This window comes from Saccopteryx leptura, chromosome 1, assembly GCF_036850995.1.
Source record: "Saccopteryx leptura isolate mSacLep1 chromosome 1, mSacLep1_pri_phased_curated, whole genome shotgun sequence".
Taxonomy (NCBI): Eukaryota; Metazoa; Chordata; class Mammalia; order Chiroptera; family Emballonuridae; genus Saccopteryx; species Saccopteryx leptura.
Window position 1 is genome coordinate 306,393,534 of NC_089503.1, and position 24,607 is coordinate 306,418,140.

Here is a 24,607-nt window from a genome sequence, read left to right on the forward strand (position 1 = left end):
GGGGACTTGGCCAACACGAGCTCATGGGAACCAGGGCTCATGAGACCCCCCCCCCCACTGGGCCATATGTGAGCTGCCCTTGACATGTCGAACAAAAAACCACCAGGGACCCTATGTGGCCTTTAACTGTGTGTCCTCCTTCAGAAGTGATACCTTCTGCACTTCATTTTAGAGGCAGCTTTAGGGCACCTGCTGTGGTTCTAGTTACCGCGTTAACTGGGGACTTAGCAGTTTGTAAAGCTCATCTCTTGTTCTTGGGGAGTAACCCAGAAAATGCAAACCATGGTGACAGATCCAAGATGTAGTCAGAACCACAAGAACCACTACAGGCAATCGACCCACTGTGACCTGAGTGTGCGTGTGCATGTGCATATGCATGAAACATTAGAAAAAGCCTCCTGAAACATGATGTCTAAACTGACACGGAGAGGATGCAGAGGATTACCTGCATGAAGGTGAAGCCAGACAGCCCCTCCCCCCCAGGGCTGTGAATGCCTATCAGGTAGCAAGTATTTCCCACCACGTTTGAACAGCAGACTGAAGAACCAATAACCCAGTTCTCCCTCTTCCCCCAAAAAGGAAAACCAAAAAGAGGCTGCACAGAGTTGTCTAGCATGGGTGAAAACATGTGCCTTTTGCCCATAAGTTTATAACGAACCACAGGTTATCTGTATGAGAAAGATGCTCATGTTCGCAGGCTGAGGCAGGGGGTGAATTCTAGAACACAGGCATTGCTGTGGCTACCACAGAGGAGGGGTTGTAGGTTACACGAAGACTTTAGAGCGCTTGGAAGCTAAGGCCTTCGTTTGAGCCCTCATATTGTCACTTATTAGCATTATCTCTTGAATAAAGTCACTGGGCCCTAGTTCCTTATTTGTAACATGAGGCAATCCCAAATTAACTTTAACGGGATTATGAGGATGAAAAAACAGGACCTTCAAACTACTATATATATATCTGCTACAGTAAGAAGGATGGTACTCAATATGGCTAAATGGAGAAATAATCATTGATAATCAAGCTACATACCTAGCCGTTTATTTACTATGATGAAGTCACTTATCTTTCTTTTTATAATTCAGTGAGAGGAGGGGAGGCAGAGAGACAGACTCCCGCATGCACCCCAACCAGGGTCCATCTGGCAAGCCCACCAGGGGGCGATGCTCCGCCCATCTGGGACTGGTGCTCTGTTACAACTGGAGCCATTATTTAGCACCTGAGGCAGAGGCCATGGACCCATCCTCAGTGTCCGAGGCCAACTTGCTCCAATCAAGCCATGGCTGCAGGAGGGGAAGAGAGAGAGAGAGGAAGAGAGAGAGAGAGAGAGAGAAGTGAGAGGGGAAGAGGTGGAGAAGCATATGGGCGCTTCTTCTGTTTGCCATGACTGGGAATCGAACCCGGAACATCCACATGCCGGGCCAACGCTCTACCTTTGAGCCAACTGGCCAGGGCCATCACTCAACTTTTTAACAATCTTAAAAATCCTGTGTATGGAATGCCTTGGATACTCATACAACTGGAAATACTGCCAGGCCCCTATTCCTTCTCAGTTTCCTGTCACTGGCCAGCTCTGGTGTCATAGTCAGTGTGACTGGGACATCCCCTGGGGTTATTGCAAGGGGCAGCCAAAAGATATCAACCACTGGAAGAAAAAAATACACTCGAGGAAAGAAAATCTATCACAAGGAAAATTATGTGTATAATTTATGTTCTTACGCAGCCAAAGGAGTTTGTTTAGAGTGTTAAATAGAATCGCACGGATACAGGCTGATAAGAGAATCTGCCAGTTTCTTTGGAGGTTAAGAGTTTGCCCCCAGATTGTACAAAAACTGCAAAACAGCATTTCCCGGAGGAGCCTAACTCGATTTACTGACCTCACTCCTCTGGTGCTAGGGAGATACCCAAATTACGACTGTCGAAGGCTTTGAAAACACAAAGTGGTTCGTGAAAGCTTCGAACAGTTACTGAAACTATACATTTCCTCATTAAAGGGCCTAATTATCACTCATGCAACTTGCATAATTCCCAGAAGAATGAATACACATTATGTGCGCCCCTGCAATGTGGGAGCATGCTTTTCTCAAGTGAACACAGGTTCAAAGGATGAAAATGGCTCCTCTGGAAATTGGACCCTTTCAGGCTGAAACAACACAGGTCTGTCTGTCTTTGGAACAGACCACCGCCCCCTGGTCCCTCCCCCCACCCCCAAGGCTGACTGTGACACTGCCTGCCTGCTGTCAGGGGGACGGTGGTGCAGAAGCTTGACTTTGGCCTTTGCTTGGCATTTGCTGTGTGGCCTGATCCACTCATTTCCATACTTGCTGGCGGGGCCCGGGAGGGTGAGCAAGCCTTCTGCCCTGGAGGCCAGCGCTCTGCAGAGGCAGAGTGCCTGAAATTTGACAGGGGGCTCCCACAGGAGCCGGCTGGGAGGAGTGCGGCCGCGGGACTTTACCTTCAGCTGTTGTGCTGGGAGCCTAACAGACCCACACTAAATAAATAAACAAATAAATAAATAAACGATCAAAGGCTTCTGTGAACATCTGGGCTGGTGGCAGGGCGTTTCATCTGTGGATCAGAGGGCAATGTGCCTTCTTCCCAAAATGGTATGTAGCAAGCGCGTGGGAGCCAGGATGGCAGGGAGAGAAAGGTGGGTGTCCATGCAGAGAGGAGAGGGAAAGCATGCTTTTTTAATGAGCTCCCTACTGATTTTTACTAATGCAACTACAAAAGGGAGGAGAGACCAAAAATGACAACAATGCTGTTGATACTTCCCATTGATCAAGCAACCGCTGTATACTAGAGATAAGGTGCTTTGCTGAGGCGGCCTCAGATTCTTACCACAAACCTGCAAGGTGGATGGAATCATCCCGACCTCACAGATGAAGAAACCAAGGCTCATGCCTGGCTCGTGAGTGGCCTACGCAGTCTCACTCTTTGACCTGTGGTCTTTCAACCACGCATGTTGCTTCCTGGTATGTGTGTATCTCTGCGCACATGTGTGTGTAAGTCTGTGTACATGCTCATTATTAAATACGGCAAAATCTAGTTGAATAAGCGGCTTACAGCAAAAACAAGTCTGGTAGCTCCTGAAGAAACAGAAAGTTAATGCTTAGAGGATGTTGAGAAGACCACAGGCCATAATCAGAATGCCTTGTAAAAACCCGGAGGTTGGGGGGAGACCAAGCACATAAGGCCAGGAAGGGCAGGGCCGTCCTTGGTGAGGTCAGAGCTGCATGCACAGAGCGGGACCTCACCTGGTACACGTGAGCACGGGAAACAGCTGGAGCCAAAACAGATGTAACCCCGCACACAGTTTCAGAGCTAACATACGTCCACGGTCCCTCCTGCGTCCCCTCTTCTGTCTGCATCGGAGCCACCAACCGACCTCTCAGCTCATGCCCGATTGCCTCATACCAACAAGGAGAACCCCTTCAAGCTTTTCCAGCCAAGGACACCCCTTAAGCTTTCATCAAGAAAACCTGTTTAAGGGGGGAGGGTCTGCCACTCTTTCCTTTCCTCCTTTCTAAGCAGCCTGCTTTCATTCTTTAGCTAAGCTACGGACGACAGTGGGGACTGGCTCAGTCAATTCAGACCATGTGCTTGCTTAATTCAGAAGGAGAAACTGGTGTCCTAAGTGCCTATTTGCCTTCTTTGGACCAGTTCTGAGCAGGTTTCCAATGAAACGTTTTATTCCTAAACTTCGTGTTTCTCACAGTGGGTTACATGACACTCTGCAGGATGCGGATAGGTGTTGTGGGAAGCGGGATTAGCAAAGTTAATTAAGTTGGGGAGATGGCGCTTTAAGTGAAAGTGATGGATGCACCCCTGTGCCTGATCCCTCTGTCTCCCCAGGACTCTGGCCAGGTATTCCCTGTCCCTTTGCTCTGGGTCCTCACTGGCTTTGTCTGCATTTTCTCAGGTCTCCGCCTGCACCCCGAGAGCTGATCCACAAAGATGAAGAACTGTTTATTGGTCCTTTAGCATTTCTTGTGGCTTTGCCAGTTAGAACCAGAGTAATCTTAGGTGGACACTGAGCAGACTGCCATGCAGGAGGCTCTGGGGGGGGGGGCACGTGGGCTCTCATCCCGGAAATGTTTATGGGAATGACCCTCATAATTGCGATGTTCTTCAGCTTTGAAGCTCTGGAGCTCTCTTCTCATGCATGACCCGAGAGAAGGTGAGTTTATTAAAAACCACTTAATTTAAAATCCCCTGCTGGTTCTGCTTGGGACTCACATTTGATCACATAAATTAAACGTTCTACTTTTTTGCTTTAAAAAAATGGTGGTGTTTTTCTTCATTCTTCTCAAAGCTCTTTATCGGAGAGAGCAAATGAAAATCCTTCCACCGGAAGCTTTCCCGGACTATTCTGGGATATCTGTAAGTGTGGATGGATGAAGTACAAGGGGCTGCTCAAACCTTATAAAAAACTGGTGGTGATTCATTCATTCATCCATCCATTCATTCATTCAGTATCTATCAAGCGACCTCCAGGTCTCAGGCACCAGATATGCAGAGATGGAAAACACCGTGGTCCCTGTCTCTCCAGAGTCTGCAGGTGCTGTGGGCACTCAGACCAGGAGACGTACTCTGGGCAGGCAGGGCTGGTTCAAAAGCAGGGTCGGGTCAGCTCTCATGTCGTAGGGAGTGGTCTTTTAGGAGAACAAACCTTGGCTCTTGCTCTTCTTTCCCTGGACAGAATGAATTTGGCCACGATTGTGACTGGGCTAAGACTAGAAAGGGTCTGGTAGCTGGCAAACACTTTTTAACCAAGACAAGCAGAATACTTTTATTATTGTGCTTCTATAGGCAAACTTTTGATTTATATCTAACATGCATTCAGAAAGAGTACACAAGTTATGAGTGCATAGCTTGAGGCATTCTTACCAAGTGAACCCCCTGTTGTATCTAGGGCCCGGACCATGGATCAGAACATCACTTACAGACTGGGACTGGGGGTGCCCCGTCCCCTTTGAGTCACACATATACTCACTACCCAGCTATTATCCTGAATTCTTACACCACAGTTTAACCAGTTTCTGCATTTTATATATACCGAATAGCCTTTCAACTCAACGCTCTGCCTGTGAAATCCATTCACATTATTGCATGGTGTTGTAATTTCTTCACTTGATGCTGTGTCACAACCTATAATGTGAATACATCTTCCCCTAGTCGCCCATTGCCTTGCTGATGGACATGTGGGTCGTTTCCAGTTTGAGAGCCATTATAACCACACTGGAACACATCCTTTGGTGTCATGTGTATGCCTTTGCTGTTGGGCGCACACCTAGGAGTGGAATTTCTGGGTCATAGGAAGTATACCTGTTTAGTTTAAGCAGATCCTTAGGCGGATATTGAGGAAGTTCTTCCTATGCACACCCCTGCTGGTAGCGTGAGCGAGATCCAACTGACCCCCACTCCCACGCATAGCTTGGCATTGCCAGGCTTCTTACATTTTAGACCTTCTGGTAAGCATGTAGTGGTATCACATTATAAATTATAACTTGCATTTCTAATAACTCATGAAGCTGAGCACCTTTCCAGATGTTAACTGCCCATCTGAGAACCCTCTTTCAGGAAGGGCCCGTTCAAGTCTTTTGTTCATTTTTCTATTGGGTTCTCTTGCTGGCTGGTAGGAGTCCTTTATGTATTTATTGGGGTGAAACCCATGGCTCAACACTGCTGGGCTTCTCCTGGGTGCACGGTGTGCACTGCCCACCTTGCTAGCTTTTTATGGAATCAGAGAATAGTAAGCTAGAAGAACTCTCAGAGGTCATCAAATTCATACCCCACCCAGAGGAAACTGAGGCTCAGAAATGCTAACTTGGTGGCTTAGCGGAACATAACTAACACAACACAAAGAGAACAGAGCTCGGGGGTCCGAGACCCTCACCTCTCCCCTCTGCTTTATTTCTCTCTCTCCCCCAACTCCCCACTTCTCTCTAATCCCTCTGTTTAAACTCATCCCAGGTTTCCTTCCTCTTTCTAGGCTCATGTGCCAGATGAGGGAGATAATTCCTGAGCAGCTGTGCAGACTGGAGGAGACCCTACAAATGGTTTCTCTTAACCAGATGCTCTGCAAAGAACAAGCAGAGGAACTGTGCTGTTGTGGGCTGAACTGGGTGGGCACCACACATACAAAGCAGTATGCTCAATCCCTACTCCCAGTACCTGTGAACGGGACTTTATTTGGAAATAAAGTCTTTGCAGACGTGATCTAGTTGGGACGAGCCACACTAAATCAGGGTGATATCCTCATAAGAAGAGGAGAAGAGGCAGAAGCAGATGCAGAGGGAGGAGGGCCCTGTGGAGACGGAGGCGGAGGTTGGAGAGCTGCTGCCACAGGGAGGGGATGCCCGGGGGCTGCCAGCAGCAGCAAGAGGCCGGGAAGGGTCGCAGCCTAGGGACTTCAGAGGAGCATCTTCCCGCTAGCACCTTGACTGCGGACTTCCAGCCTCCAGGACTGTGAAAGAGTACATTGCTTTTCAAGTCACCGGCTTGCAGCATTTCATTATGGACATCCTAGGAAGCTGACACAGCGCCAAGACCCTGAACCCGCTAGCTTCGTCTCAGAGAAACGCACAAGAGTAACTGGACTCCCAAACACCCTAGGGCTGTTGTCTTGGGCCAAACTTATTATTGCCATTTTACAGATGTGGACACATTTTCAGATACTCATTAAATCACAGAAAGTGAGTGATTTTGCTCATTTTAGAGAGCAGGTGGTAAGACAAACCGAAGGCAGAGACAATGCTCACAGGTCAGTGGTTTGGGCTCTCCTCCTGTCCCGGGAATCCCACCAGGAGATGAGTCTCTTGCAGGACCGGCTCTGAGACAAGACAGGCTTTGACAGTCCATCGTGAGCCGGAGATCAGAGACACTGAACAAAGACATCTGGCCACGCCCCAGCCACTGTAGTCAAGGTAGTTAGTTATCAAAGACTGTCCAGCCTGTCTCGTCCAGTAAGATGAAAGCATTTTCTGGAGCTGCATAGGGAAAGAAATTCAAAGAATCCAAGATTTTGGTCTTAAAATCACCACCATACAAAATGGAGCAGACTTAACAATGCTCAGAGAAGCCAGAAGTCGATGTAGGAGGCAAGGACAGCTCGCCTGGGGGGGTCTGCAGCCCCAAGGACTTTCTATCAGCTACTGAGAAGTAACTCCTCTCTGAATAGAAGTCAGATCTGCTGACCAGCTTGTTGGCAGGGAGAGTTTATTATTTTTACAAATAATGAGCCTGCCTCTCCCTCCCTGTCTGGCTGGATGCTTCGCTGCACGAGATGATGTCTCATTTGCTTACCAAGAAGGGCAAGATGGCTCAGATGGCCAAGCAAATCCGACCAGTTGAATGTGTGTGAGAGCCTGACCGAACGCCAAGCTGATGGACCGCAGAGAGGGCAGGGAGCTTTCTGCAATTTCCAACTTAAAACAAAGCAAGCCCTCATGAAGGGCACGTGTACATTTCCGTTTTTCACTCATTCACACGCTCTAAGAAAAAGTGTTCACTGCAAAAACAACCACTGAGAGCCTGACTGGTGGTGGTGCAGTGGACAGAGTGCTGACCGGGGACAATGAGGTCCCAGGTTTGAGACCCCAAAGTAGAGGGATTGAGTGCAGGCTTGCCAGCTTGAGCATGAGATCATCAACATGATCCCAAGGTCACTGACTTGAACCCAAAGGTCACTGGTGAGAAGTCCAAGGTCACCCTGGCTTAAGCAAGGGGTCACTAGCTCAGCTTGCGCCCCTCTACTATCAAAGCACATGTGAGAAGCAATCCATGAACAACTAAAGTGACGCAACTACGAGCTCATGCTTCTCATCTCTCTTCCTGTTTCTCCTGCTCTCAAAAAACAAATGAAAAAACAAGCATTGAAGTATGCAGAGCTAACTGCCTTCTCTGTTTTCATCCCACGCCTCTCGCCCATTTATGGACAGAACTAATTCTTCGGGAGTGCCTCTTACGTGCCCAGGGCCTTGCTGGATATTCCCCATCTGTCCACTCCAGGACCACTGTCTGCCCTTCCCTGTGCCCTGTGCCCAGGAGACTCATGCTTTCAGATGAAATCAGCTGGGATCCCTGTGGCTCCCTCCTGGTGGGAAGCATCGGCCACAGGCTGGAGGGTGGGAAGAAGGGGGGTGTGCTCCCTCCCCAGGCATGCGCGAGGTTGCCATGTTCCGATGGTGCCCACGTCCTCTCCCGCTGAACCTTCCGCCGGGCAGCCATCTCCACGGTCTGGCTCTCACGGGCTCTGGCAACACTGTCTCTTCCCTAGGCTGAACAGTGTCCCGGAAATTCATAAGCTGAAGTTGTAACCCACCCAACATGGGCCTCAGAATGTGACTGAATTTGGAGATGGGGTCTTTAGAGAGGCGCTAAGTTAAAATGAGGTCACTAGGGTGAGCCCCAGTATGACTGGTGTCCTTATAAGAGGAAATTTGAAGGGGAGTGGGAGACGGTAAGAGAGGGTCAAGGGGAGATAAGTGGTGAGGGAAGGCAACCTGACTTGGGCTGATGAGCACACAAGATACAGATGATGTATTATAGAACGGTACACCTCAAACCTATACAATTTTACTAACCAATGCCATCCCCCCAAAAGTCAATAAAAAAGAGGAAATTCAGACAGACATGTACAGTCGGGCGACCACACAGAAGCACAGGGAGATCAGCCCCCTTACAGCACAGGAAAGAGGCCTCGGAACAAATCAATCCTGTGGACATGTTGATCCAGGACTTCTAGTCACCAGAGTTGTAAGGAAATTAATTTCTTCTGTCTAAGCCAGCAGTCTGTGGCACTTTGTTATAGCCCCTTCAAGAAACTAATACGCAGCTCTTGGCCCAGAGCTGGTAACGACTTAGTGCTCCTGCTGGTCTCTGGGGCTCAGCATCTCGTTCATACCTTCCACGCTGTCCACGCACCCCAACAACAGCCCTTTATTAAAATACCTTCAGTTATCTGGTCACATCCATTTCTTGATGGAACCCTATTATGTGTATGCTATTCCATTTAATCCCCTGGACTATCCCATTAAATCGAAATGATTATGCTTATTTTACAAATAAGAAAAGTGAGGTTCAGAGAGGTGAGTGGTGGAGTAGGAATTTCAACCAAGCTCTTTCTGAGTCCAACGGCACGGCATGCTGACTCTGGTACACCCCAAGCTGAACGACGAGCCACTGACGGAATCAGAGGCCCGTGGAGTGGGAAGGACCTCGACACCATCTAGAGCAACCTCTTCCCTCTCTACATGGGGAAACCCAGACTCAGAGGAGTGAGCTCAATGGCCTAGCTTAGGAAGCTTACTCAGTGGCAGAATTAGGATTTGAAGGCAAGTCTCTTGACTCCAGCTTGGGTACTTTTCATTGCTGCCCTGCCTGATTTGAAAGTAACAGCAGGGTTATAGTCACCTTTCAGATCCCACACTTGGATTTCCCTGGGGGCCGAGCATAAAGGTTGAGTCAGGTACTGGCATCAATCCACATATCAGCTCCACGCTTACTAGCTGCATGACCTTGAGCGAGGGACTCAATTACTGCTCTTTGGTTCAGCGTCCTCTTCTGTAAAATAAGCATTAATAATGACTCCTACAACTGTTGAGAATTAAGTAAAACCCTTGGCAGATGGGGTCTTTAGAGAGGCGCTTGGCACAGTGACTAACACACAGGTTCGTACTAATCAAACCACAGGCTATTGTTATAACTTGGGGTAAATTCTCGGCTCAGAAGCTGAAGAATAATAATAAACGGTGGCACAGATAACTGAAGATGGCAGTGGCTGACCATGGGGCACCCGCTATGTCACCACACTGTGCTGGGCATGTCTCTGACCTCTGCTCTGTATAACATCCTAGAAAGGTTGAGTGAGTAACTAAGAACGACAGTAAGAATCCAGATTCAGCCTGACCAGGTGGTGGCGCAGTGGATAGAGCATCAGACTGGGATGCAGAGGACCCAGGTTTGAGATCCCGAGGTCGCCAGTTTGAGCGCGGTCTCATCTGGTTTGAGCAAAAGCTCACCAGCTTGGACCCAAGGTTGCTGGCTCGAGCAAGGGGTCACTTGGTCTGCTGTAGCCTCATGGCCAAGGCACATATGAGAAAGTAATCAATGAACAACTAAGGTGTCACAATGAAAAACTGATGATTGATGCTTCTCACCTCTCTCCGTTCCTGTCTGCCTGTCCCTATCTATCCCTCTCTGTGTCTCTGTAAAAAAAAAAAAAAAAAAAAAAGAACCCAGGTTCAAACCCAGTTTTCCCTGGCCCCCAAGCCCACGCATTCTCCAATACTGGTGACGAGATGACATTGAGCATGCCGGTACTGGAAACTAGCTGCGGGAAACCGGCTCGCAAACCAGTCACACCCGTGACTTGAAGATTTACAGTTAATGTGGGTGCTTCATGTCACCAAACTGTGAACTCCCCGGGGGCAGCGTGTGTCTCACTGACTCTGGACCCATTGCTTCCAGACAGCCCGTGCCACACAGCAGGTGTGCTCACGGTAAGTGCTAAACCTGCCTTGTTAGGGAACTGGAGGGGCCTCGGGAGAGCTGGAAGCCCAGCGCACAGTGCCTGGAGCGGTGGAGAGCCCAGAGATGGCCCGTCCGCACCGAATCCCTGTGACACGGAGGCCGCCTTTAATGGGAGGAGCAGGCGGTTGTGTCTTCTTGGTTGCTGGGCAGCGACACTTCTAGAGAAGGCTTTGACTCCCGCCGGGGGCTACCAGAGAAGCGCTGTAAAGACTTGGAGGCCTGAGACGCAGGTGAATTCTGGATCCGTTGCTTGTTTTCCAAGTAACCAGGCACCCGTCGCTGCACTCCTGTAGACCTCTCTTTCCTCTTCTCTACAACCATTACGGTAATGTTAGTATTTTTTTTTTCTTCATTTAACCAATATCTTTTGAGAGTCTCCTAGGTACCAGAACCCACTTTGGAAACAGAAGCCCTTGTCCCTATGGAGCCTACATGCTGACAGAAGAGTTAAGACTTGCACGTAGGTGAAACTTACATTATGTTCTACGACCAGTAACAAAGCAAGGGAGGGAGAGAGGAGGTCCTAGGCGGGGGACCTACTGAAATTTTAAATGCGCGGTTGGCAAAGGCTTCTCTGAGAGGGTGATCTCTGAGCAGAGGCCTGCAGGAAGTGAGGGCTGATGCCATGCTGGCACGGGGGAAGGACGCGGGCAGAATTGCAGAATCAGCTACCAGCGCCAAGGTCCCCAGTGAGCTGGGGCCCTGCAGGAGTCCTGCCTCCCGGGCTGCTGGGGAAAGCTGAACAAAATCATAATCCATTCGAAACGCCACATGCATAACAAGCGCTCAGTGAATGTTAGCCAGGACTATTAACATTAGTCCCAGGGCACACAAAGGCCCCTACTTACTAAAAACTGACTAGAAGGTAACACTTTGGGGTCTGAACTGGACTAATGAATGGGCCTAGCTGCTCTCCGCCAGCCTTGTTTGGGCAAACCCGCAGGCTGTCCTGTTCACAGGAGATGTCTTCTTATAAATTTGAGTAGTGGGAACTATCCCACCTATGTGTTAAAAAGAGCCATGAGGGGCCAGAGAGGTCTAGTGAGATAATGCAAGTATTTCTCTAAGAATAAAAGCTACTGGGAATCCCTTTCCTCTCAGTTATCCAAGTCACAGAATAGAGAATTAGGGAGACACCACTCGCAGTCCTATGAACATTTGGACAGAGGACCAGACATGAGGTGGGGGTTGGGTGGGGTAACCAATATTTATTGAGCCTCTATCCTAGTTCTTGAGCACTGGGCTTTAAGTTATATTTACGCTCGCTATTTAATCCTCACAGCAGCCTGGTAAGACTGTGTCATTACCTCTATTTTCCGGACGTGGAAAACTAAGCAGCACAGGTAAGATTCTGCCTAACCCAGGTCCGCTGATTCCCTGAACCACACTCTTCCTGCTGAGCTGCAAACCACGACTGGCGAACTTTTTCCTACAGGGGCCGATGTACAGTAGTATATACTATATTTTTGGCTTTGTGAATCAAAAGGTTCATTGCAACTACTCAACTTCTGCCATTGTAGCCTCAAAGCAGCCCTAGATAAAACCAAAATGACCGATGTGGGTGTGTATGTCCATCAGACTTTATTAGTGGACACTGAAGGTTGGATTTCAGATCATTTATATGTGCCACAAAATATGCTCTTTGGATTTTTTTTTCTCAATTATTTAGCAATGTGCAAACCAATCCTAGGTTGACACAAACAAAAGCAGGTGGTGGCTAGACTTGGCACGCATCCAGCCCCGCTGCACATGATTAAACACGCACTGGGAAGGTATTAAATGGACTTTGAATAAGAATAAGGACTCAGTGTTTCCCCGGCATATCTGCAGGGCCACTCCAACTTGAGCCTAGGTTTGTTGAAGACAGGGCCACGGTTTCTACTTTGTACGTTGCCTCCACTACGCATCAAGATGAGTCTGTGTGCACTGTGCTGGGCACACGGTCTGATGAACCCCTGTGGGCCCAACGAGCACAGCTGGCCTGTGGCATAGCAACGGGCCGAGACCGGCGATTTCTCTGGGATAACTGTCGGAGCTGAGACCTCTCCCTGCAGCAGTCCCACGGAGCTCTGCTAACCAACCAACACAGGGTCCTCCATGCCTTTCTGATCCAAACGCATCCGTGGTGAAATGCTCAATGCGCGACAATAGGAGATCCAACAATTGGGGGCTCAGGGGGACAAGGAGGGCTGTGTCTAGGAACACCGGTGGACAACAGGAATAGCTCTTAAGGGAAAGGAAAGAACAGGATGCTGGTTTCTCTCTGACGTCACTGGCCTGTTTGCTGGGTTCTCAGCCCCAAGCGGAAGTATAGGATAAAGGGGCACAGATAAACCGCTGGAGGCATGTCACTGCACCCCCTTTTCCCGGCAGCCTAAGAGCTTTCTCTGACTGGGCACGTATGCATTATAATCTCCTTCACTTGCTCTGCAATCTTTTATTTTTTTTTAGGTTTATTTTATTTAACTTTATTGAGGAGTAATCGACACATACCAGTGAATACATTGAAAGTGTGAAATGTGATGATTTGGTACACATCTATCAACCTTGTAGAATGATTACTGAGATCAAATTAATTAACACATCCATCACCTCCCACAGTGACCACAGGTATCTCTGTAAGGGAAATGAAATCGGTATCTTAAAGACACCTCTGCACACCTCTGTTGGTTGCAGCATTCGTGTCAGCAGCCAGGGCATGGGCGCCTACATGTCCTTCAGTGCTTGCAAGAGGAAAGAAAACGTGGGGTAGCTAGATGATGAAACACACATAATGAAATATTACTCAGCCACGAAGAAGAAGGGGACCCTGCCATCTGTAATGACACGATGCATCTGGAGGGCATTCTCAAGGTCTTCCTCAACGGCAGTCTGCTGGATGCCAGGGCTCGGGCGTCCCTCCAGCATCCCCACAGCCTAGCACGGGGTCTGACGTCACGCATAAACACGCCAATACTCAGACTCTCTTTGCTGACTGAATGGACACAGATCCAAACAGCTATGGAGACCCTGAGCCTGCTGATGGCCAGGACACCAGGATATAGGAGGGGAGAGACGCGAGAAAGGGGGCACCAAGGGAGGTGCTCAAGTGCAGACGGGTGTCTCTATGATGTAGCTTTTGGACAGATAAGGGAGAGTTCCCACCCAGTAGGCAGGATGTCTAAGAGGTAGACATCACTTGCGTGCTTTTAGAATCCACCTAGGAGGGGTCTCCTCAGAAGTCCTAACTGATCTGTGAACGCCATGGTTTTCAAAGTCTCCTCCCATGGTTTCAATGTGCAGCCAGGATTCTGAAGTACTGTTCTAAAGAGAGATTTTGATTAATCATGCAAACTTTACAAAGGATGAATTAAATGAGACAAAGTATGCAGAGTTACTACAATATTACTGACCGCAGTCCCTATGCTGTGCTTCACAGCCCTGCGACAGTTTTATAACTGCTAACCTGTACTTCTCAATCCCTTCCTCCACCTTCGCACCCACTCTCCTCAACCCCCACCCCTAATCTTTATCTAGGAGCCGGTCTCGGTTTTGTTTGCTCACATATTTTGTTCTTTAGGGTCCATGTATCAGTGAGATCATACGGTATTTGTTTTGGGGTGTGATGCCAGGTGGGCACCAGACTTCTCAGGGGGAATCACTTTGTGAATTATATAAATGTCTACCCACTATGCTATATACCTGAAATTAATAAACAGAGAATGTCAACTATAAGTGAAAAAGGAAAAAAGAATAAATTGTAAGCAGCATTTAGGAAAAAAGCAAGAAAAGCACTTAGCCTAGGGCTTGGCACAGAGTAAATGCCCAATAACCGTGAGCTGGAGATATGAACACCATACATGGACGGCACCGGGGTAGAAGGTGGTGCACAGCTGTCTAGCTCAGTGTTGGGGAAGGGGCTGCACAAGTTCCCCTGGGCAGATCTTAGCACTGAACCCCCAACAAGGACTGGAAGCAGGCGTGAGCGCTGGGCTCTGTCACGTACTGGCCCTGCCTCAAGGCTGAGCTAAGGCCAAAGGAGATTCTGGTCCAGATATGACATTTGGGAAACATCACTGAACCCCAGATGAAAGGTAACTGGAGAGGAGTTGCTGGGCAGCAGTACTGCAGCGTGGATTCCAGCAGGCTAGAGGCTCTGGGCAGGGAGCAGCCTCCTCTTCACTGGCGCCAACCTTGAGGGACATCTTAAGCATACGGTGGCTCTGCGCTTGAGTCGGCCCACTGAACATTGGTAACACCTTGGACTGACAACCCCCAAAGAGCACAGTGCCCCTTCCTGGGGCAGTCTAGCACCACGAAAAATATTCCCGCCTCCCATGTCATCCCACATGGGCCCCACTGAACATTCGTTGATAATTGTTATAACTATCTGAGCCTCAAACTCACACTACTTACAGAAAAAAGACCAAGTGTTGTTTTTTATTTTTTAGTGAGAGTGAGAGAGAAAGGGAGACAGATGAGAAACATTAACTCATAATTGTAGCACTTTAGTTGTTCATTGATTGCTCTCTCTATGTGCCTTGACCAGGGGGCTCCAGCTGAGCCAGTGACCCCTTGTGCAAGGTAGCGACCTTGGGCTTCAAGCCAGCAACCATGGGGTCATGTCTATGATCCCATGCTCAAGCTGATGACCCTGCGCTCAAGCTTGTGAGTCTGTGCTCAAGCTGGCAACCTTAGGGTTTTGAACCTGGGACCTCAGAATCCCAGGTCAATGCTCTGTCCACTGCTCTACCACCTGGCCAGGCTATTCATGGTTTTCATAGGCCCTGAACTTGGACTACAAATCAAGGAAAGATGGTACTTCCTATTATCTGACACTTTATCAAGAGTTGTTCACTAGTTTGGAAAAATTTATCCCAGATGGCAAAGGCCTACTCAGGAGAGTGATGGCAAGTGCCCCACCAGTACCCTTCTGTACTTGCAGTGGTCACCCTATCCTGGACCCTGGCCTGGGAGCCTCTGACCCCTTCATTTGGTCTTCCACAGTTGCTAAGACTGAGCAATTACATGTTGAAGTCAATATTATTTTATAGTAAATTAACTTCTTTTATTTCTTCTTTTATGTTATAGTCAGGGCACTGCATTGATTTTTTCTTTTTGGAAATTATATTGGGTAGACAGTATAATAGAGATAATCTATGAATTTTATTTCAGGATTGTAAAAGAGACCTTCAAAATATGTGTTACAAAAACAGGGCATGACCACTGGATGAATGAACAGAAGGCATTGTCATTATTCTTCGTGGATGACCCTAAGTGGAGAATTAAAATAAGGTAAAGTAAAATGGTGCAAAGATTGGCCTAAATCAGATAAAACCCACTAGAGATAAATATAAGGTCTGTGCTTTAGACTCAATAAATCTACTAGAGAAGTCTGGGGTTGGGCAACCTTTGGCTGAACAGTCATTCATGGAACTTTTCAGTTGAACTCAAGTTCAATGTGAGCTTGATGTGCAAATGACAATAAAAGTCTGTGCTAGGACCCTGGTTTTCAAACATTAGTACAGTGGTAGCTTGAGATACGAATTTAATTCGTTCTGTAACCAAGCTCCTAAGTCAGTCAACTTGTATATCAAACTGCCGATACTGGACCCGTGCATCAACGTGCCAACTAGCGGCAGCTTCCCGAATCACGACTCGTATCTCGGAATTTCGCTCAGATCTCAAACAAAAATACAAACCGAGTGAGTTGCAGCTCATATCTTAAAAAAAAAAATCATATGTTGGTCTGTTCGAATCTCAAGGTACCACTGTATGCATCAGAGTCATGCGGGGGACATGTTCAAAATAATAGTTACCCGGCCTCATCTCTACAGTCAGATTCTCTCTCCCTGGGTTAGGGCCTGAAAGCTGATGTTGTAAACAGGTGTTCAGATTCGGAGAAGTGGGCAGAAGTGTCCAGGGGAAGGCACGAACGTCTGATAGATTGATCATGTCCAGAGCATAACATTCCGCCGGTTAGAGTGTCTCCCTCAAAAAGAAACTGGAGTTATAGAGAGGTGGTCCACCAACCAGGACGGAGAAAGGTCTAGGAGTCATCTCACATAGCATTCCTTTATATAGAAAAAAATGGCACAAAAGATATTGACTAAGGTGCAATGAGCCCAGGCCGGATAGCTTGGTTTGTTAGAGCTTCATCCCCATATGCAAAGATCGTGGTTTGATTCCTGGTCAAGGTATTATAGGCACACATCAGTGTTTCTGACTCTTTCTCTTCCTATCTCTCTAATATCAACAATTTTTTTTTTAAAGAAGGTGCAATGATATGATGTCTATGTTCTCACAGAAGAAAGATGAATGAGCTCTTACAGTAAAAACAGACTGGACATTTAAATTGAATGTGGTGTCGCCTGAACCATTCCTAGAATAACAAGTATCTTTCCATGGGATTATTCTACAAACTCCATGTAAACACTTCTGCACTGACAGCCCGGGATACAGAGCTCAAAATGAGATAATCCCTGGCCCTGGAGCTGGTCTAGGGGAAGTTTCTCCCAAACTTGTTTCCATAGCTCTAGGATCAAATAAGAATAGAGAACGCTGCTGGGTTGAATGGCTTTCTTTACTTTTTACTTCTGGGGATCTCTAATACACCCAACATGCAATTTGAACCTGCAAGGGAAGAATAGAGTAACCAGATTTCTCCATCTTTCGTATCAATCTTATCTTCCACGGTTTCTAAATGCATATTAACATCTCCTGCAATGCCTTCTCGAATGAGCTTAGACAACACTGGTTCAGAGTTTACTGCAGGGCTGATGTTCAATTCTGAATGCAAATTAATTTGTAGATATGCAAACTCTTCTGTATTACATTGTGATATCCTTGAAGGAAAGTTCTTGGTATCGCTGTTTTTTTTAAAGTTCTTTTCCACCCAGAAAAATAGGCATTCAGTAGCATGGGATGATGAATGAGTGAATACACTACATTTAAATCTAGTTTCTCTGGATGCAATTATTGCGGGCAGAAGCAATCCAATCACAGTGTTCCTTCAGAGCAAGAAGAGCTCTCAGTTCTTGATCCAAGAGAGAGGGAGGGCTCAGAGCTAAGAGGGAACTTGCCTAGGGCAGCAGAATGCTGGATGTCAGAGGCAGAGCCAAGGGTAGGCTTAAGTCCCACACTTACTGTTATCTCACTAAAGCTAGTGAGCAGTTCTTTGGTAAGTTGTCAAACGTTTGCTCCTTTTGAATCACTGCCAGGGCATTCACAGCCTCTGATTTTACCCTGTGTCTGCCTTCCTCTTCTTCAGGGTGCAGACTTTGCCCTGGCCTCAGAGGTGACCAGTCCTGGCACGCCCCTACCCTGCTGTCCTGCGGATAAGGATTCCTAGAGGAACTCGTCCTCCCTCCCTGGAGTGCCAGGTCTCCGTCTGCCTGTGAGGCCTAGTTTGGGGACCGAAAGGAACCAGATACATTTTATTTTTAAATTGTTTCCAAAGCCCATCCTCTGGTCAATATTGTGTCCTTAATCTTGGGGAGGACATACCTCCTCCTTGAGTAAACTCTGAGAACACACACACACACACACACACACACACCTCTATTAACCTGCCATCTCCCTTCTACTTTCCCTCACCTCTACTTTTAGGTTGCCTTCCCCTTCTCTTCTTTGCTGGTGTTTGTTTTTAAGACAGTCACTAGCAAAGCATAAAAACTGAAGGGGTTGAATCTTAAAGAGCCTGTAATATATATGTGTGTGTGTGTATATGTATATGTATATGTGTGTGTGTGTGTGTGTGTGTGTGTGTGTATATATATATATATATATTTAAGTCCTGCAGACAGCTGAATGCTGGGTGAATGACAGCTTCTAGCACCTAGGACACAATGAATGGACAGAATGATGGGAAACGAACCCATCTCAGGGCAAGGGCATGGAGTTGCCCTTTATTCTACCTGAGCAGTACAGTACGGGCCCTGTGCTGGGAGCTGCGGGGCGTCAGCAGCTGCTGTGGCTCAGCGGCTCCTGAGGACGGAATTAAGTTGTAAACTGCTCTAATAAGGCCGGAGGGGGTGAGTGGGAGATGGTGAGCAGATCGTCCCTAATCTCTTAGGGCCCCGTGGGCTTTGTCCAAGCAGATGGAATGCAGTGTGCAGATGATGTTTTATTGAGTTGTACACTGAAAACCTGTATGGTTTCACCCCAATAAAGTCAATAAAAATAAACTTTAGGAAAATGAAATTTTCCTCCTAAGTCACTTTTCGTATCCACTGGATCATATTCCTCCTCTATATTCTTATTCACACGAGTATAAAATGAATACATTTTTCAAATCCCCTGTTCAGAAAAATAAAAAACAGAAGAAGAAGGAAAAACAAAAGAGAAAAGGGGGAAGCTGGCTAGCTCTTTGAGGGAGAATGCCTATATTAACAAGAAAATTCTATGGCTTAACAAAGACAAATCATGGTAAGGTGCCTGGGGAATGCAGCTCAACTCAATGAAGGCAGCTGAATCAGACTTACTTGAAAATAGTTACTCAGCCAGGCTGTGGTCTGGGGGAGAAATGAAAACTGCAGCCAGCTTCCCAATGCACTTGTGTTTACTAGCCCAGGAGCAGCACAGCACAGTGGCTGGGGGGGGGTGGGGGGGTGGTGTCTCATTCTCAGGTTACACAGGAGGATCCCAAGGCTCAGAGAGCCTGGGTAGCTTTTCCAAAAAGCACAGAGTTGAAAAGTCACCAAGGCAGGTCAGGTCTTCCGACTCAAACATCTCATGCTTTTGGGGGAGACTTACAAAGTAAAACACAGTCATGAAGCTGACGCATGAACTAAAATCATCATTTTTTAAAATTCTAAAATAATATGGAAAGCATACCTTCCCAGGCGGTAGAGAGGAGAAAAACTGCTAGGTGGCTGCATTATATTTGGCAAGAAGCAAAAACTGTAGTGGTTCTTTGTGATCCAAGTGTTCAGGAGACCCTAGCACACCTTAGCCAGCCACATGACCACCTTTCTAAAGCAGGTGGGTTCCATTCCCCGACAGAAAAGGGGCAGAGGCATACAAGACGACACGGACTAAGATTTACTAGGAAATAACTTTTGTGCCTGACACCAGGCGCAGCTCCTTAGTCAAGCTGCCTGGTTAATCCTCATGCACTAGGTGCTTTCATGGTCCTATTTTCTCAGGGAGAGAACCGAGGTTCAAGGAGGTGAGGCACGTTGGATGAGCACACAGAGCCGAAACGGCTGGACGGCGATTCTAACGCAGCTCTGCCTCAGTTTCCCCACCCCAGGCTAAAGGCCGACACGAGGCTTGGCTGGAGAGTCTCCTTCTGGAGGTTTGAGACGGGCTGGGATTTAGGGCTCAATTTCTATGAGAATCGAAATGTCTGCATGATGTACCCACTCAGGTGAGGTACAATCCTTAGTCTTAAAATAACAAACCCCTGTCCCGAAAGCCAATGTGTTTCGATGTCGCAGAAATCCCTTCATAATGATCGCTTGGTGTCACTGGCTTCTGTATATGGACACATCGCTCTAACAGGGCCTTTTCCCATCCGCTCTGCCCTGCTGGCAGAGCAGGAAGGGGAGTAGCTCACTGCCTTGGCATTTCGAGTAGGAGCCAGAGGGGTTTGCATACTTGGAGGTCTCCTGACCTCACACGATGAGGCAAATTGGGAAGAGTGGGAGGGGACATGTCACATTTGTCATAATAGACTCCCCAGCATGCTATATCTTCCCTGTCCCTGCAAACCCAGAGTGGTGACCCATGACTTTTGTCTTACACAGATCATCACGACCCCGATGCCGCGTCCCTTAGGTTCTGCAGTGTACCTCCATGTGACATTTTCTGTTATTCTTTGTTGCAGAAGACAGAAACTACATATACACCAGGGTTTGTTGGAGATTTCTCTTCCCCAACCCGACACACGTGGATGTCTCCAGCTTTACCCGAGCCTGGAGTGAATGGGCTGGACTCCAGGCACCAAAGATCAACATGGGGTGAACCAGAGGAAAGCACGGGGGCCCTCCCATTAGCCACTGTGTTCCTAATGGGTCCTGCCTCAGAGGCCCCCAGGGGGCTTGCTGGAAGGCGAGACAGCACCATGTTTCATTGGAGCAGACTCCTGGACCTTCTGCTCTGGAAACATCCAGGAGCCTTCTCATAGGGCAGATTCCCCCACAGGACCCTTCAAGGGTAGAGCCTAGGATGTTACATGATCAAAAAGGATTCTTCATCCCAAAGCCACTCAAGTTCACGCTAGGAAGTTTAAGTTAGTAGTTAACACAGCAGCCTCGTTACTTATCAGTAAACTCTCTAAGCTTCAGTTCCCAGTGTATAAAACAGAGATAAGAACAGCATCTGCCCCCTGGGGCTGGGGTGAGGATCAAATGAGATTAACACCCACAGAACACAGAGCACCTGGCACAGGGCTCAGCTGGTGAGCAGAGGCACTGCTTTACCCATTCAGAAAATACTGAAATGCTGCCAAAGCAGCTAAGAAGAGCTGCTGCTCTGAGCCCCTGGAGTGCCCTCTACCCCTCCCATGCTTCTCAGGACTCCCCAGAGTTCCCCACCATCCTGCAACTCAAGGGTTAATGCCCAGCAGAGCCTGGAGCCTCCAGGAGGCAGGTGAGGGGCAGGTGGTTAAAATTCTTCACTTGTAACTTCTTGACTATACCACCTGGTGTCTGGTTGTTGTTGCAGGACATTACAGAGTGAGGCTGCCTGGTGACTCTGAGCAATGTCAGCAAAGGAATGTCCCCCATGTCAAAGGATGGCCTTCCATACAGGGCTCCCTCACTGCCACCTCTGGCTGCTCAGCACATTGACTCTGGACCTTTCCTTCCTTGTCCTAGTCCAGCTTTGACCCCACTCGGACCCCACCTCTGAACGCTTACCTCTGGAAACTTGATTTTCAGCCTTTTTTCCCCTTTGGCCTCTGGGGTCCTGTGTTCGTACCTGACCTCTCTGGAGTCTGACCCTGGGCTCTCAGAGTCCACTCTCTGGCCCTTCCCACGATAGCCTCCAACACAGGCTTTACCTATCCCCACCAGGTGGCGCCGTGCCCTGAAGACAGCAGCCCCGCCCCAGGACAGCAGGTCTCAGAGGCCAGGTCCAAGCACCTTGGGCCTGACCCACCCTACTGCTCTCTAAGCTCCAAGTTCTAGTCCTGGCAAAGCCATGGGTCTGTCTCCTCTGAGAACAGGGAACAAAGCAGTGGCAAAGAGGACGGAGAGGGGGGAGGCAGAAGGACCCAGAAGTGTTTCAGAGATGGACACCAGCAGGACCTGGCTGAAGGAGAGGGCAGCTGCTCTGGTCCCCCCGATTCTGCGCTCCACGGGCCACAGGCTGTGTCCGGCCCACCCAGCACTGGGCCTGGCACACCCTAATCACTCAACAGACAGTGGCTGAACAAAGAATGAACTGGCGCATGAGTGATACTTATTAACAGAGAAAGGAAAGAAGAGACACGAGTGTGGGGTTAGCAAGAAGGGGAGCAGTGGACTTGGTGTCAGACACGCCGTGTTGAACGGCTGTGGGACTCCTAAGCACCGATTACCCAACATGTCTGCCTTTTCTCCTCCAGGCAGCAGGTTCCGCCTGCTCACCTCCCTTGAAGGTTGGCGTGGCTACGTGCCATGCTTCAGCCAATGAAATAGTACCAGAAATCACGTCACTTCTGAGCAGAAACGTTCAGTCAATAGGTCATCTGCTACGTTCCTCCCTCTGCAAGTTAGTGAACACCCAGGTGAGCCCGAATGCCTAGAGTGGGCACGGGTCCCAGGGGACCTTGAGTGGACAAGCGTGTGAGCGAGGAAAATAAATTCCCATCGTGTTAAGAAACTGAAACGCTGGGGTTCTTCGTCACTGCGGAACGGTCTCTCGTGTATATTAATGGAGCCAAGGCGCCCTTGAGTCACACTCATACAGACCCAGGATCTGCTCCGAAGGTCAGCGAGGAGAGGGGCTCTTTGGTGAGACCCTGGCAGACTGCCACAGCCTCACAGCTACTTTGCCTGTAGTGGCAGCAAGATGGCCTTCACCTGTGCTGTGGCTTACCTCTCCTCCCCAGGAAGGAGCCTGCGTCCCCACAGCACCCTCTGTACCCCCCCCCCCCCACTTCCCCGCCCTCTCCTGTCTTACCTGTATTGTAGCCCCTCCCAAGGGCCGGCCAAGGGCGGTGGTTCTTCCACAGGTTTCCAAGGTACCAGTCACTCTGGTTCTCTACCAAGCCCAGGACCTGCTGACCTGCAAGGGACAGAGAATGCCGAGGTCTTACAAGTAGCCAAGCCACATGAGTCAGTGAGCACTGGACAGGAGACAGAATAACGGGAACTCATAACAGTAACGTTCACTACTGGGAGTTTTTATTAACTGATAGGCTCTGACCTAAGTGCTTAACTTGTATTAACCTATTTAATTCTCACACATAGGCAGCCCATCTGTTTTTATAATTCTATTTATGGAGAAAAAAGGGAGGCCACCCAGAGCAGTTAGTTGAGTTGCCCGAGGACATTCTGTTAATCTGTGATAAAGCCAGAATCTCAAACCTACCTTCCTTCCTTCCTTCCTTCCTTCCTTCCTTCCTTCCTTCCTTCCTTCCTTCCTTCCTTCCTCCCTCCCTCCCTCCCTCCCTCCCTCCCTTCCTCCCTCCCTCCCTTCCTTCCTTCCCTTACCTCTTGCAATATATATTTATTGACATACTATTCTTCAAGTGGTCCGTTTCTAATGCTTCCCATTATGTACTAATTTCCTGGCTTTCTGGCCATGAGTCGAGATGCTTTTCTCACAGCAGAGAGGAAGCAGTGACCCCTATTTAATGACATGGGCACCCACAGAGAAGAGCCACCTCTTGGCCATCTTCTCACAGTGTTTTCACCCTTACGGTCAGCAAGCATCATGTCAACATCACATCAACTCAGGAGTGTACTGCAGAGGAACAATTGTTTCTCTGTCCCCTGAGCAAATCGCTGGGCCTGTTAAGTAGGGTAAATCAGGCATCAGATTCAACTGCCTTCCATTTGACCAGTGTTTTCTAACCGCTGGTCTGTGAGAGTGGACCTCCCTGATGTTGCCTGAAGATTATAGACCCAGTGCTATCAGAGTGGTTCAAGCTTTCACGGACTGGCATGAAGTTTCTGGTGGACCGGTGGTTGAAAAACACTGCATTAGATGACCCTATCATGCCAACATCTTCTCTTGGAATTAGTATCAATGCCATTTTACAGACTGAGAAAATGAGGCCCGTGTAGAACTGAGATTTGCACAACTGGAGATGGAGCCCGGCACATAATTCTGTTTGTCTGACCCCAGATTCTTCCTGCTGTCTCAATGCATTACTACTGACTTTATGACAAAGGTTTACAATAGAAACAATAAATCCACATTTTATACAAAGAGACACTGGAGCTTAGAAAGTCTAAATAATGTGCTAAAGGTCACAAGACTAATAATTGTTCTCTTCCGCAGCTATCTGGTACCTTCTGGAGTTAGAATCCTTACTCTCTTGGCCAATATGAGAAGCAAAGACCTTCCTGACTGAATGAGAGCCCAGCAGCTGCTGATAAGAAAACAGTGGTTTTCCGGGAGTGCTGGGCTGGGTGACTCAGAACTCCCTCGGTGTGATGACAGCTCCCTGCAATGGTGCCGTGTGGGTTTGCTGTAATTTATTTGATCAATTTATCGAGCTCCTATCTGAATCAACACCCCAGCACAAATATATAAATTATAGGCATGGGAAAAACACTACCACCCACTTTGTCATGCTATGTGATCACATCCAAAATTTGTAGAATCTCTCAGAAAAACACATCACCAATTCAGAAAAAGCCCAACAAGCTTGGGATGTTCACGCAAAACAATTAGATCTGAAAGGCGTGGTGCCCTCAGACAAGACAGGTGTGGGCCCAGTCCTGAAGCTGTCTGTGACCTCGTTAGAGAGCCCATGGAATAACCTGACACAGAGATTGTGATGTAAAGAGGAAGCGGACTCCTTAGGGGAACGGGTTCATAATTACTAGTGACCCAGGTTGATGCTATAATTTTCTTTGGTACGATGAAGGGTGCCATGTGCTCCAAATTGACAAAAGGATAATGATCTTTTATGGAATTTAGGGTAACATCTCATCTG

At 48.2% G+C, this 24,607-nt stretch overlaps 1 protein-coding gene across 10 annotated transcripts in view; it reads right to left on the minus strand.

Annotated features, from left to right (window-relative positions):
* The window catches only part of LARGE1 (LARGE xylosyl- and glucuronyltransferase 1), a 556,826-nt gene that overhangs the window by 91,404 nt on the left and 440,815 nt on the right, over positions 1-24,607 (minus strand). For all 10 annotated transcript variants that reach the window (XM_066358245.1, XM_066358239.1, XM_066358243.1 and 7 more), the window contains one exon: positions 22,621-22,725. In XM_066358245.1, coding sequence (XP_066214342.1) covers positions 22,621-22,725 — 105 coding nt within the window. The remainder of the gene's footprint in view (positions 1-22,620; positions 22,726-24,607) is intronic.